The following is a 14,208-nucleotide window of genomic DNA, read 5'->3' on the forward strand; positions in this document are numbered from 1 at the left end:
CCCTCCTTAAAGGTGTGAAGTAACTCAACCGTAAGACATACTGTACATAATTTTCTTTTAAGAGTAGATCTCGAATTATATTTTCATTTTCTTGTATGCCTATTGGCTTTTTCAAATTTTCTACCTCTTCTTTGGTTAATCTTTCTTTGTTCCTTTTTTTCCTCCTTTAGGGTTTTCAAACATATACATAATATCCTGTGTTTCTAGTAATTGCCTTTTAATGTTTAATACATTAACCTATTTAAACTTTATTTTTATCAACACCTACAATTAACTTATATCCATATTCTACCCCCAAATATAAAACAATTAGTTTTAGTTTGGTCTTCCCTCACCATCATTTCTCAGTTTGAGATTACCGTATTTCAAATTGTCATTATTAGAACCATTTTCCAGCATTACACCTTAACAATTATTTGTTAGCTCCTTAATTGGTCCTTAATTGGTCATTGTTTCTTGTGTCTCAAGTCTTTTTTTTTTTAAACATTTGCTTATTGTTTTGCTAGAGTGTATTTTTTAGCAGGTTTTTAGTCCAGACTTGACCTAAAGTCTCTGATAGTCCTTTTCTGCACTTAGCTTCAATCCTTACACTTCCCTTTGTTTGATCGTTCCTTCAATAATATCGTCTAGGCCTCTTGCTTTAAATACTCTCCATGCCAAGCGTATGACTTGTAAATTTATTTCTCTAGACCTTTCTCTGTGCCCCAAACTCCATACTTGTATTTGTACAAACTTACACAACATCTTCGCTTGGATACCTAACAAATAGCTTAAGCTTGATATATTAAAAACTGAGCTCTCAATCCCCCCCCACAAACCTTTGATCCCAGTGCTTCTCAGTAAGTGATTTCTCCATTTTTGCAGCTGGCTCAAGCCATAAACCTTAGAGTCATCTGTATTTGTTTTCTAAGACACCTGTAACAAAATACACAAAGTGAGCAGCTTAAAGTAAAAGAAATTTATTTCCTCAGAGTTCTGGAGGCTGGAAGTGTGAAATCAGGTGTCAGCAGGGCCTTGCTCATTCTGAAGGTTCTAGGGAAGAATCCTTCCTTGCCTCTTCCCAGCTTCTGATGACTGTCAGAAGTCTGCCATATTCTTTGGCTTGTAGCTACATCACTTTCATTTCTACCTCTACAGTCACATGGCTGTCTTCCCTCTCTGTGTGTCTATGTCTCAATCTCCCTTCTGTTATAAGGACCGCAGTCATTAGATTTAGGGCCCACCCTAATCTAGCGTGTCCTTGATTTTACCTGTGAGAACCCTATATCCACATGAAGTCAAATGTACAGATTCTGAGTGGACATGAGCTTTTGGAGGATGCTATTCAGCTCAGTACACCATCCTTGACTCCTCTTTCTCTCGTACCACACATCCAACCCATAATTAAATCATGTCTACTCTACTTTGAAGATATATCTTGAATCTAAATCCTTCCCCTACCATCACAGCCACCTCCGGTCTATACTCTCTCACCTTTTGCATTAATTATTGCAATAACTCCCTAACTAGTCTTCCTGTTTCCATACTTGCTCTACCTACCACTTTGTTCTGAGCCATGATCACATCCAGTTTGGACTCTTACAATTCTCCAACCATTTACCCTAGCCTCTAATACACAGCCTATTCTCCACACAGTAGCCTCAACAATACTTTTTTGAGTCTTGCTTTTTAATCCATTCAGCCACTCTGTGTCTTTAGATTGGAGAATTTAATTCATCTACATTTGAAGTAAGTACTGATACTGTCATTTTGTTAATTGTTTCCTAGCTGTTTTTGTAGTTCCTTTCTGTTTTCTCCTTCTCTCGCTCCTTCCTTTGTGGTGTGATGACTTTCTTTAGTGGTATGCTTGTATTCCTGTATCTTTTCTGTATTTACTATAGGTTTTTGCTTTATGATTACCATGAGGCTTACGTATAACAATTTATATCCATAACAGTCTATTTTAAATTGATAACAACTTAACTTTGATCACATTAAAGCTGAACATTTTTATTCTCTCCCTGCCGTGTTTTAGTTTTGGTGTCACACTTCACATGTTTTTGTCTTGTGTATACCCTAACTAATTATTGTAATCATGGCTATTTTTACCACTTCTATCTTTTAACCATCATTCTACCTTTATAATAATTAATCCACTACCTTAACTATATATTTACTTTTCCAGTAAGATTTACTCTTTCAGATGTTTTCTTGTTATTAATTAGACCACTTCTTTTCAGTTTCATGATGTTCCTTCAGCATTATCTCTTGCAAGGCTGGTTAGTATGATGAACTCGTTTAGTTTTTCCTTGTCTAGAAAACTCTTGATCTCTCCTCTCCTTCAATTCTTAATGGTAACTTTGCTGGGTCGAGTGTTTTGGTTAGAAGATTTTTTTCTTCCAGTTCTTTACATATATCCTGCCACTCCCTTCTGACCTGAAGAGTTTGTGCTGAAACTCTTATGGGAGTTCCCTTGTGTATAACAAGTTGCTGCTCTTACTGCTTTTAATATTCTCTTTTTGTCTTTAATTTTTGACATTGTAATCATAATGTGCCTTGGTGTGGGTCTCTTTGGATTCATCTTTTTGGAACTGTCTGGTATTCCTGGATCTGGATTTCTGTTTCTTTCTCCAAGGTAGGGAAATTTTCAGCCGTTATTTCTTCAAATAAGGTTTTTGTCTGTTTCTCTTTTTCTCTTCCTTCTGGGAGCCCTGTAATGCAAATGTTAGTCTGTTGTCCTATATGTCCCTTAAACTATCTTATTTCATTCCTTTTTTTTCTCTTTTTGCTCCTTTGTTTGGTGAGTTCCATTGCCTTGTCTTTGAGTAGACTGGTCCTTTCTTACGTGTATTTTTCAGTTCATCATTGCATTCTTCACCTCTGTGACTTCTGTTTTGTACCTTCTTATATTTTACATCTCTTTGTTGAAATTCTCACTATGTTCATCCATTCTTCTCACCAGTTCAGTAAGCATTATTATGACCATTTCTTTGAACTTTTTATCAGGTAAATTATCTCTTTCATTAAGGTTTTTGTTTCTGAAGTTTTGCTTTCATTTGGAACACATTCCTCTCTCTCTTCATTTTGCTTGATTCTCTGTGCTGGTTTCTATATAGTAGGTCTAACAACCACTTCAGCCAGTCTTGAAGGAGTGGCCCCATGTAGCAAATGAACCTTTTTATTCAGCCCTGCCCAGATCTTGGTCATCTCTCAAACCTCTGTGCTTGTCCAAGAGCGTATTATATTTTTAACAGCCCCCAGTAGTTGAGGATGTGCAAAAACATGTCAATGTCCCAAAGGAAAGGATCACAGCACCTAGATTCAAGCTGACTACAAACCAGACCCTCAGGCAGCAGCTTTTAAAGGATGCAAACTTATACAATCCTGAGGGACCACAGGCATAAGCACTGCCTGACCCCCAGAGCCAGGCAATCTGGAAGTGTTCCCTTGGCAGCAAAAGCAAAAGTTTGGGCTCCAAGGGACTGTATTCTGGGAGATACCAGCAAGCTAGGGCAAGGCAGAAGGAGAATGCAAAGATGGTTTCCACAGCATATGTTCCTTGACAGCAGTTCCATAAGCCACTAAAATATGTGTCATTCCAAAAGCCTGCCTCTCAGTCTGGAGCTCCAAGACAAGCAAAGTGGCTTCCTTCACAGAAAGACTGGGGGCAAGAGGCTGTGCCTCAGTCTACTATCTGTGCAGTGCCCTGGATGTGGTAGCCTGCTGAGAACCTTCCTCTGATTGCCACAGTCCTATGGGACCCAGGAACACAAGCTCCTCAGGCCACCAGATCCAGGTGATCAAGAGGCATCCCCTGGGCATCTGCTCTAAACACCAGTAACCAAACACATGTGAAGCTCCCCTCCAAGAGACATGGCATTCTAGAACACAGTCAGGATGAGTGCAAAGATAGCACCCACCCTCTGAAATAGCTGGAAAGGATTGCAGTCAGCTCCTAGATGCATGTTTAATTAGTAGCTTGCCCTGGAGGCCATAGCCATGATCATTAGCTACTAGGCCTCCTTCAAGAAAGACTGAGCTCCTAGGCCTGTTGCTTCTTGCTGTGTCCTTTGAACTCTTCTCCATTGGTTACAGTCTGTGGAACCTGTGAGTTTAAGCCCAACTGGCCACCCCAACCAGGCAATGTAGAGATGTGCCCTGGCAGCAGTCACAGAAATCAGGGCATCAGACAGGGATATGAGCTCCTCTCTGGGTGACATCTATTATTACAGTCCCCTGTGACCAGGATCAAGTTGTTTTTTTTTTTATAGAAACTTATTCCATATATATCTGTGGACTCAGTGTAGTGTGTCTGCAGGAGGAGGTAAGGTCAAGATCTTCCTATGTCACCATCTTTAACCAGAACCTGCATGTCCCTCTTGCATTCAGAATTTCTCAGTGGCATCCTCCCACACAAAATACCATGCAAAATCCTTATAATTTTTGTATATAATCCTGCCAAAATAATAGCTTGACCCAAAGTACAATCAAATAAGCATTTTTATTACCTAAACATATCCATGGTTTAAGTACAATTTCTGGTGTAATTGAGCACACATACCAAGGCATATTTGGTTGTGACTTTTCCAAAAGAATTGTAGAAATTTGTTTTGTTGAATGTATATGGTTAAGTTTAAGTAGTAACCTACTTCCTGTGGTAAAATTGAGCCCTTATCTCATTAGTACAAAAAAAATCACTTTTCAAGGCAGAAATTGTTATAAGAATCTTATCTTCTACCCAAAAAGATACTTATTAAATATCAGCTAGGGCACAGAATTTCAAATTTAAATTTTAAAATGTGTGGTATTTAGGGGTGCCTGGGTGGCTCAGTTGGTTAAACATCTGACTCTTGATTTCAGCTCAGGTCATGATCTCATGGTCGATTAGATTGAGCCCTGTGCCAGGCTCCTGCTGGGCTTGGAGCCTGCTTAAGATTTTCTCTCTGCTCCTCTCACCCCCTGCGTGGGTGCTCGCTCGCTCTCTCTCTCTCTCTCTCTCTCTCTCAAAATAAAACAAAACAAAACAAAAACTAATTGTGTGTCATTTAGGACTTTCATAGGACTTTGGTGGAGTTATGTTACCCTAGATCTTTTTGCCTTGCCCGAGAAAGAAAGAATAAGTCATTTTACGAAGTGTAAGAACATTGCATAATTTTAATAATACTTCTCTTTCAAAAAGCTTATGATAAGTACTATTAACTTATCTTATACAGATGAAATAAGATTGGATTAGTGTCCTATTTCTGCTGTTAACAAATTACCACAAACTTAGTGACTTAAGACCACACAAATTTATGATCTTACAACTCTGGAAGTCAGAAGTCTGAGCTAAAATCAAGGTGTTGGTGGACTGCATTCCTTCTGAATGCTCTAAGCAAGACTTTGTTTTCTTGCCATTCTCAGTTTCTACAAGCTGCCCTTGTGACTTAGCTCATCGCCCTCATCATTCTGACCTCTGACTTCCTTGTCACGTCTCTGACTCTCTTTCTTTCTCTGACTCTCTTTCCTCCTTCCCTCTATTATAAAGGCCCTTGTAATTATATTGGGTCTACTTAGATAACCCAGGATAATCTCCTATCTCAAAATTGTTAATTTAATCATATCTGTGAATTCCTTTTGTCATAAGCAGCAGCATATTCACAGGGTCCAGGAAATAGGATACAGACATCTTTGAAGGAGCCCACTGTGCCTACTACAAAGACTGTTGCTAATTTTCACACACACAGTATATCTCTCTTAACCTGTATCTCAACTAATTAGCATTTTGACAACTGGGGCTTGCAGTTCATTAATTACATTATTAATGTTTGAGATTATCACTATTGCTAGTGTGCAGGAGCAAGAATTATTTATGGAATTTGAGGGGCAAAATCTCCAAAATGACTAATAAATAACAAAAGTAAGCCCTCATTAAGATTGAAGGGGTGATTTGACCTCACGAAGAAAATCTTTTTAACTGGGCATTGAGTAACCAGTACCACTAAATTAATTAGCTAAATACTTCCGAGAATTTCCCCAATTTGTCTGGGTATTGAAGGACATAATGTATAGTAAAGTCCATTGATAATGAACTTGGATATGTTTTTTCTGTTCTCTGAAGACTTAATTTGGTGTTATAGTTCCCTAGACAAAAACTACCAGACATGTTTGCTTCATTCTTTAAATCTCAAAAGTAATTGAAGTCGGTTAAAAAAAAAAAAAAAAAAAAAAAGACGGTTTGCCATTATCAAGTATTTAAACCCAGGGAAAAAAATTTAATTTGCCCTTTTCTCTTCGTTTCTGTAGCAGTCTCCTAAATTTAAAATGCAAGTAAAGGACTCAAAGTTGTAGAACCTTTTCCATTCTCAGAAGGCATATGTGCAAATTTTAATGATATTTCACAAACATCTGTGGCAATGGATGCTGACTTTGGTGGGTTCAAACATGGTCTGGAACTATTCTTACTGATCAGTGTGTAAAGCATTATACATAAGGATTCTAGAATCATCTTAGAAATGATAATCCTATTGCCCTTTTGTACCCTTGAAGGAGAATGAAGCCAGCAAGTATGAAGGAAAGGGCTTTAAAGTTCCAAAGTTCATTTTCTATGTCCCTCTTGTGGTTCCTAGCATGCTTTAAGGTTTACCACAACATGTTTGGACTAAAACTCCATATTTAGAGTTACCTTGAAACAAACATTTAAAATAATTATAAATTACATTATTTCAACTCTTCTGAGCTTTACTGAAAAGAATGAGAAGAAAGTGATAGGTGGGAGTGACGGGAGATCCCAAATCAGGTAATTCTTTTTCCTGTAGTGACTAGCTTTATGTGTGGGTCTGAAAATAAGAGAAGATATAGTTCTATTTCTTGCCTTTTATAGTTCTAATGATTGATTGATTGATAGACAAGCAAGGAGTGATATGAGTGGAGCAGTCCTCAAATGGTCCCCAAAAGCCATTTTTAAGTAGTATCTCACAGTATAAAGATCCTCCTTAAGCTACATGGCTTAAGAACTTCTGTGTTTTATTGATCTCAGGTAGATATTTTTTTTAGATTTTAAATTCCCTAAAATCAGGATTTGTTTTATAGTTGATGATGTCTTACAATTACTTGGCAGTAATTTTCTTTCATAGTAATACATAAGGGAATGTATGTTTACGTTTTGATGGCATGTTACGTCTGATAAAATATAGTCTTTATTACAGTGCTTCATTGAAGGGCTTTCTCAGATACCAGGGTGCTTGGTTATTTCCATCTCCAGCAAAATGATTTATACAAACTTTACTTTCCAGATAAACACCACATGTAAAGAAGGTTTGGGATTCCCAATACCAAATGATACTTTAGATGTTGGGAATTCAGGACTCAGAGACAGAGAAGAATAAATTCCATCTGTAGATACCCTTGTAAGTAACCAGAAGAGGCTCTCCCCTTTGTGCAAGTGTCAGAATGATGCACACTTGATGAATGACACTGGCAAACCAGAAGCATTAGCAATGTCCTGTTACAGGATTGCAGGCAACTTTTTTTTTAATACTTTACTCCTTTTCTGAATTTTCTTTAATGAATAGATACTACTTTTGTTTGTTTCTTTAAGTAAGTAAATGCTCCTTAATAAGATAAAGCCACCCTTGGGTCAAGACAGTAATAATAGTAGCATTCTTTTGATGATATTTACTATCAAGTTGTACACTTCAAATATGTGCAATTTATGTCATGCAATTTGTACCTTAATAAAGCTGAGCTTGTCTTTTTTTTTTTTAAAGAGTCATAGTTGAAAAGGTCATTTCTGTAGTGGCAGTATGACACAGTACAGTGAAAACATAAAGCAGATAAGTCCTTCTGAGATTCAGGAAGATTTCAAAGAGCACGTAACTCTTGAGCTTTTTTATTCTGAGCCTTGAAGAAAGAATGAAGTTTACCAAGCAGAAAACAGAAAATGGCAGGACATGCATCCCCAAGGACAAGGAAAGCCTGCAAAGGCTTGAAGCACTCTTGCAGAGCAGTCATGACATCCCTTTCAGCCCTAGGTTATAATATTTTGTATACACATCATCTCCACTACTAACTCACCAGACACCCAGGCCCTATAGGCAGGGATTTGGTGCACTCACTCTATAACTCTTACGGTGCCTGACAGAACCTTGCAGCCCTTGTAGAGTGCTCCCAGAGGAGTCTAAAATAAAAATGCACAGATGGGGTTAGCAACTCCCTAAGCTACTTATGGAAAACTTAGTAAGAGCCTTTGAGAGAGAGTAGAGAGAGAGAGAAGGCCTTTGAGACAGAAGCTATAGATGTATGGGTGTCTGGGTGGGGTGGCAGGAAGTATAACATGGGAAGGATATAAGTGAGTGGCCCTTTGGGAGGGAGGGGCTTTGTTTCCCTCTACTCTGAACCCAGTCTGGCTCTGGCTTAGTGAAGGATGAAGGATCTGTACACCCTGTGGTAGCCGCAGGGTTTTGCAGCTACCTAGGCAGGCCAGGATTCCTTCAAGAAGCAGCAGCCACAGGCCCTGTTGTTGGCCAGCAGAGACCTAATCAAAATGAGGACAGTGTCCTTGGGACCTAATCTTGGGAGAAGTCTCATAAGGTAACTCACACCCTCCACCAGCCAACTGGCTACATGCTAGCCCAATGTCGGTGAGGATGACAATGGGACATCATTCGTACCCACAGAGTGCCATGGTCAAGAAACACTGGGATTAGAGCCAGTATTTTCAAGCTAGTATTTGTTGGTTCAGTGCACCACCCAGAAGACCTCCGTTACGAACATGACATTACATATTAGGACAAAGCCTTTATTTTATTGTGCATCTCCAGAAGTTTCCTTCTTTCCAGAAGGGCAGACTTTTATGGTGATTTTTTCTCACCAATTACTTTAATCATTTTCTACCTTTCTTCACTACCCACACAAAATAGAAACAATAATCATCATTAATTACACAAATGTTTTAGGTAAAATTCAAAGTTCATGATCTCTGAAATATATGCTCTTGCGGTATGTAATTATAATTCAGGTTATCTGTGAGCTTATTTTTGGTTCTCTGCTCAGAGTCTATGGTCTGTAGTCATCATCTGATGCTTAGGGTATCTAACGTGTACCCAGAAATAAAATGAGCTATTTCCCAAGAGTGTCAGCAAACAGTCTTACAAAAATTCCTACTTTTTCTTTTAAGAAGAATAAACTTAATGCTGAAAACTATCTCAGTTACCATGTTTGTCTATTTGATGGTGAGTATTTACCTCTCTAGTACAAGACACCTTCAGTATGTCAAAATCTACCCATGGCTCAGAGGAGTCGATTACATAGAACTCAAAGTACTTTTCACATATCAAAGCTAACATTAATTTATGTTCAGGTATAAACTCTAAATTAATTAGAAAAGATGGAAAACATACCAGTCCATTTGAAGGATTTAACTGTGGACATCTTCTTAGTACCAACTATCCAAAGTAGGGCCAAATCATTTATTTATGAGGATTATACTTTAGCCCATCAGTTCAGGACCAGCAGTGTATTTCATTTTAATACACTGTTTCCAAAACCTGAATCTCAGGTTAAGAGTTGAGCTTCTTCTTTTTCTGCAGATGAATAGCTCATTATTACCAACATTGATATTAAAAGCATCTGTGTGTGATTCAGTCAGCCTAGCAGAGTGGGAATCCCTTCCGCTCCTGACTTTCCCACCCAGCCCCCACCCAATAGTCTGGCTGGTTTTGTACTGTTCCAGTGGATTCCTTTTTAAAACATCACATGGGTTTGAATATGCAACAAGTCACATTAAAGGACATCTCCTGTCCCATGACAAACATATTCATGGAGCAAACTTCTAGTAAAATATTTTAAACTATATAATAGAAGTGAATTCCATTTCACTCAGTTTTTGTCCCATGCACTAAAATTATAAAGAAGTTCCACTGGATTTTATATGCTGTGCTTATTCTTTTACATTCCTACCATCTCAATTAATTCATTCTTTCATAACTCTCCTTATATTTCATACTAAACGGGAATTTTGCAAGGAAGAAGGATGTGAATTCCCAAAACAAAATTTAGAATTCCACTTTAATGCAAATAAAATGAGATTCAATCGCTATTTACCTAAACAGTAACTAAACTCAAAATACTATGGAGTACTGACTTTCCACCGTTTCAGGTAAGTGGAAATCTGTAGTAATCTTTCCGTCCACCAATATGAGACTGATAACAATTGTTCAGTGGAGTGTCCCTGGGGGCCTGGATGCTGGCCTCATCTGCAGAAAGGTGATGAGAGTAGAGAATCAAAGGGAAGTGGGTTAGATTAAAAGTCAGCAATATAATAAATCCTAATAAATAAATCCTAGTAATATGAACTAAAACCATAAACCTCATGGAAGGAAACATATAGATAAATTTATGACTTTGGATTTGGCAGCAGATTCTCAGATATGACACCAAAAGCATGAACAATGACAACAAAAATTAAATAAACTGAACTTCATTAAAATTAAAAACTTCTGTGCATTATGTGATGGGGTGAGGGTGAGGAAGCATTTGTTATTAAACTGTTGGAGTTTTGGAACAAGTGAAAAAAAAAACTGTGCATTAAAGGACATTACCAATAAAGTGAAAAGACAGCTGACAGAATGGGAGGAAATATTTGTAAATCATATGTCTGATAAGAGTCTATTATCCAGAATATATAAAGAACTCTTTCAACTCAACAACAAAAAGGCAAACAACCCAGTTTAAAATGGGCAAAGTACTTAAATAATATTCTCCAAAGAAGATATAAGATGTCTAACAAAAACATGAAAATGTTAGGGAAATATATATATCAAAGCACACATACTAAGATTGCTATGATAAAATTTCTAAAAATTAAAAGAAAATGACAAGTGTTGGTGAGGATGTGAAGAAACCAGAACCCTCATACATGGCTGGTAAAAATGAAAAATGATTCAGTCATTTTGAAAAACAGTTTGGTAGCTCCTCAAAAAGTTTCATATAGAATTACCATATGACCCTACAAATTCCATTTGTAGGTCTATACCCATAAGGACTGAAAACAGGGACTGAAACAGCTACATACACATGTGTGTACATAGCACTATTCACAATAGCTAAAAGGTGAAAACAGCCCAAGTATCCACTAATGGATGAATGGCTAAATGAACTGTTGTATATACATAGAATGGAATATTATTTGGCCATAAAGAGGAATGAAGTATTGGATGAATTGCCAAAACATTATGCTAAGTGAAAGAAGCCAGACACCAAAGGTCACATATTTTGTGATTCCACTCCCCAAAATATCCAAAATAGATAAATTTAGGATGCAGATTGGTGGTTGTCAGGGCCTGAGGGGAGCTGGGGGAATGAAGAGATACTGCCTAACTCGCAAGGAGTTTTATTTAGGAATGATGGAAATATTTTGCAACCAAATAGAGGTAATTGTGGCACACCATGTGCCACTGAACTATTCACTTTAAGGTGGTTAATTTTGTTACATGAATTTCACCTCAATAAACAGAAGTCTACAACACAAAAGATAAATGGTTGTGAACTGTTTTACCAGAACTGCTTAGCCAGGACATTGAGATAAATGTTTCTCATTACAGTAGAGATCATGATTAGAGATTAGGGTCTGGGTGACTAGTAGTAGACCTCATATTCAACTTAGATTTTGAAAGTCAAAATGAGAAAATTAATTGATATTTCTTGTTCTTTTAGGACTCTCAGCTTGTTTCCTCTGGACACAATAATCCAAGTAAGAAAGACTTCTCTCTACAGCTTCATATGTGGAGGGTGGGAGATGGAGGGGGTGAGGAAGGGAAGGTGCATGCAATAGACTGTAGGTTGAGAAGGAATTTCACCAAAAAACCAAAATCAAGTCGGGGAAAAGAGGACCATTTGTTCAAGTACTGCCCAAATGGATAAGATTCAAGGTGATCTTGAGTGCTCCTCCACCTTTATTCAAGGGAAGGAGGTGCCAAACATAAAAGGTGAATTTCAAAGGAATGCTAGGAGGAAGGAACACTATGCTCTATTATGGTTGGTCTCTGATATATGAGGAGGGAAAAAAACCTTTAAAGACAACTAGTGAGTTACCTAAATTGAAAAAAAATGAGTGGGCCAAGAGAACAAATTAGAAGACCTCAAGATAAATGACCTTAGAATGCATGAAGATATCATGCCCTCTTCCAGAGATAGGCAGGCTGCAATATCTAAGAAGGAATTTCTTATTGAAACCAGTGTCCAATAAAACATACAGGCTTTATCGTCAAAGAGAGAATGTTATTGTTTCATGAAGTAGTGTTTTAGTTCTCTTCTTTGGCATGAAGTAATTGGTGTTAGTATCTTCTTGAGCATTAAAAATGCATAACCCGGGGCACCTGGGTGGCTCAGTCGGTTAAATGTCCAACTTCGACTTAGGTCATGATCTCACGGTCTGTGAGTTCGAGCCCCACGTCGGGCTCTGTGCTGACAGCTCGGAGCCTGGAGCCTGCTTCGGATTCTGTGTCTCCCTCTCTTTCTGCCCCTCCCCCACTCACACTCTGTCTCTCTCTCTTTTTCTCAAAAATAAATAAAACATTAAAAAAAATTTTTTTAATAAAAAAATTGTCCATGTGATGAAAGCACACTCACAAAGACTGGGCATTGTTAGTCTCAAAACCAGCCAGTCAGCTAAGAGCACCCCTTGCCAATTACAAAGCTATGTTTGAACATGAAAATCACTCTGAGCTAGTAAATGCATCTTTGGAACTGAGGCTCACCCACTGAGCGTCTGTGAGACAGAAGGCTTGAGGAGAAAAGACATCCAGACAAATGTGTTAGGAAGCCCGGACTTTTAATGCACAGCTAGAGAAAGGTCAGGGAAGGGGAATGATGGCATAATGACACAAAGGCAATATCACTTAATTATCCCACCCTCTTTTGGGATTTGCTGTGAGCACAAGCACTGGTGAAGTGGCGAAAGGCCAAGGGACTTGAAATCTGAAGAAGACTATAAATTCACTGGTAAGAAAAGAAATTAGAAGAAATGCCTGATTAAGTCCTTCATGAGATGTGCAGTATCAGCATCATATGCCTTATGAACATACTAAAAAACATGCTAGAGTATACAGAAGAGTTGCCATTACTTTCCTCACTGTTTCTTTCCATTTGAACTTAAACAGTTCAGAGTAAAGAGAACATAATCGATGAATGAATGTACTTTCTCTGAGCTTAGAGTTTTTGACATAAAGAACAAAGAAAATAGCTGTTGAGTCTCTTCTATGTTCCAGTGCCTTAATGTGTTATTTCACTTAATCCTAACCATAGCCATATAAGGTAGGCGTTACCATCCCCATTTTACACATGATGAAAATGAGATTTTGAAGACAATAACTAACCCAGGATCACATGTCTAAATGAAAAATGACTGCCAGGATTTGTATTCCAGGATCTCTACCCCAAAGACAACAGACTGTATTTCACTACCTTGACCCCTGTCATTTCACAGTGGATTTGAATTCTTGTCCAAGAACTATATACTTTGACTTTGTATGCATCTGGCATATTTTTATGGCATGTCATAAATCCTCATGCTTGTACTACAGTTTAGATTATGTAAAGCAGACCCCATCTTGTATGAAATGTGAAGTGACACCTGCCTTGTTTGGTATACTCTCTGGCATTTCGTTGTCTAGGGAAATTTGTGATTGACTTCCTCTTTTCTAGGGGTAGGGAGATTTTTTTTTTCCCAAATAATCCCCCAAAAGCCAAGTACATCTATAAAAAGGTAATACCACTATTTAAAAATCTGAGCTTTTTCTATAGATTATGGCATATTTAAAACTTTAGGAGAGCTGATGCTACCAGTAGTTCCAGTGCTGTGTTTTATTTTTGGTTTGGAATCATTATTGTTTGGAATATTTCTGGAATTCTGACTCCAGTAAATAGGTAGAAAATAGAAAAAAAAACTGAACTTCAGAGACACCAAACACAAATATGTATGTGTGGATTGACGGACTAAGCATCACCACTTTAGGTCAGTGCTTTTTTCCTTTTTTTTTTAAGCTTTTTTTTAATGTTTATTTTTGAGAGAGACAGAGAGAGAGAGAGAGAGGGACAGAGAGAGGGAGACCTAGTATCTGAAGCAGGGTCTAGGTTATGAACTATCAGCACAGAGCCTGACATGGGGCTTGAATCCACGAACAGTGAGATCATGACCTGAACCGAAGTTGGACGCTTAACCGACTGAGCCACCCAGGCGCCCCAGGTCAA

General features: G+C 38.0%; 1 protein-coding gene across 1 annotated transcript in view; it reads left to right on the forward strand.

Annotated features, from left to right (window-relative positions):
* The window catches only part of AFF3 (AF4/FMR2 family member 3), a 533,714-nt gene that overhangs the window by 335,007 nt on the left and 184,499 nt on the right, over positions 1–14,208 (forward strand). Inside the window, 1 exon segment of the mRNA XM_045445721.1 lies at positions 11,674–11,710. Within this exon segment, the coding sequence (XP_045301677.1) occupies positions 11,674–11,710 (37 nt within the window).

The sequence above is a fragment of the Leopardus geoffroyi genome, chromosome A3 (assembly GCF_018350155.1).
Source record: "Leopardus geoffroyi isolate Oge1 chromosome A3, O.geoffroyi_Oge1_pat1.0, whole genome shotgun sequence".
Classification (NCBI taxonomy): Eukaryota; Metazoa; Chordata; class Mammalia; order Carnivora; family Felidae; genus Leopardus; species Leopardus geoffroyi.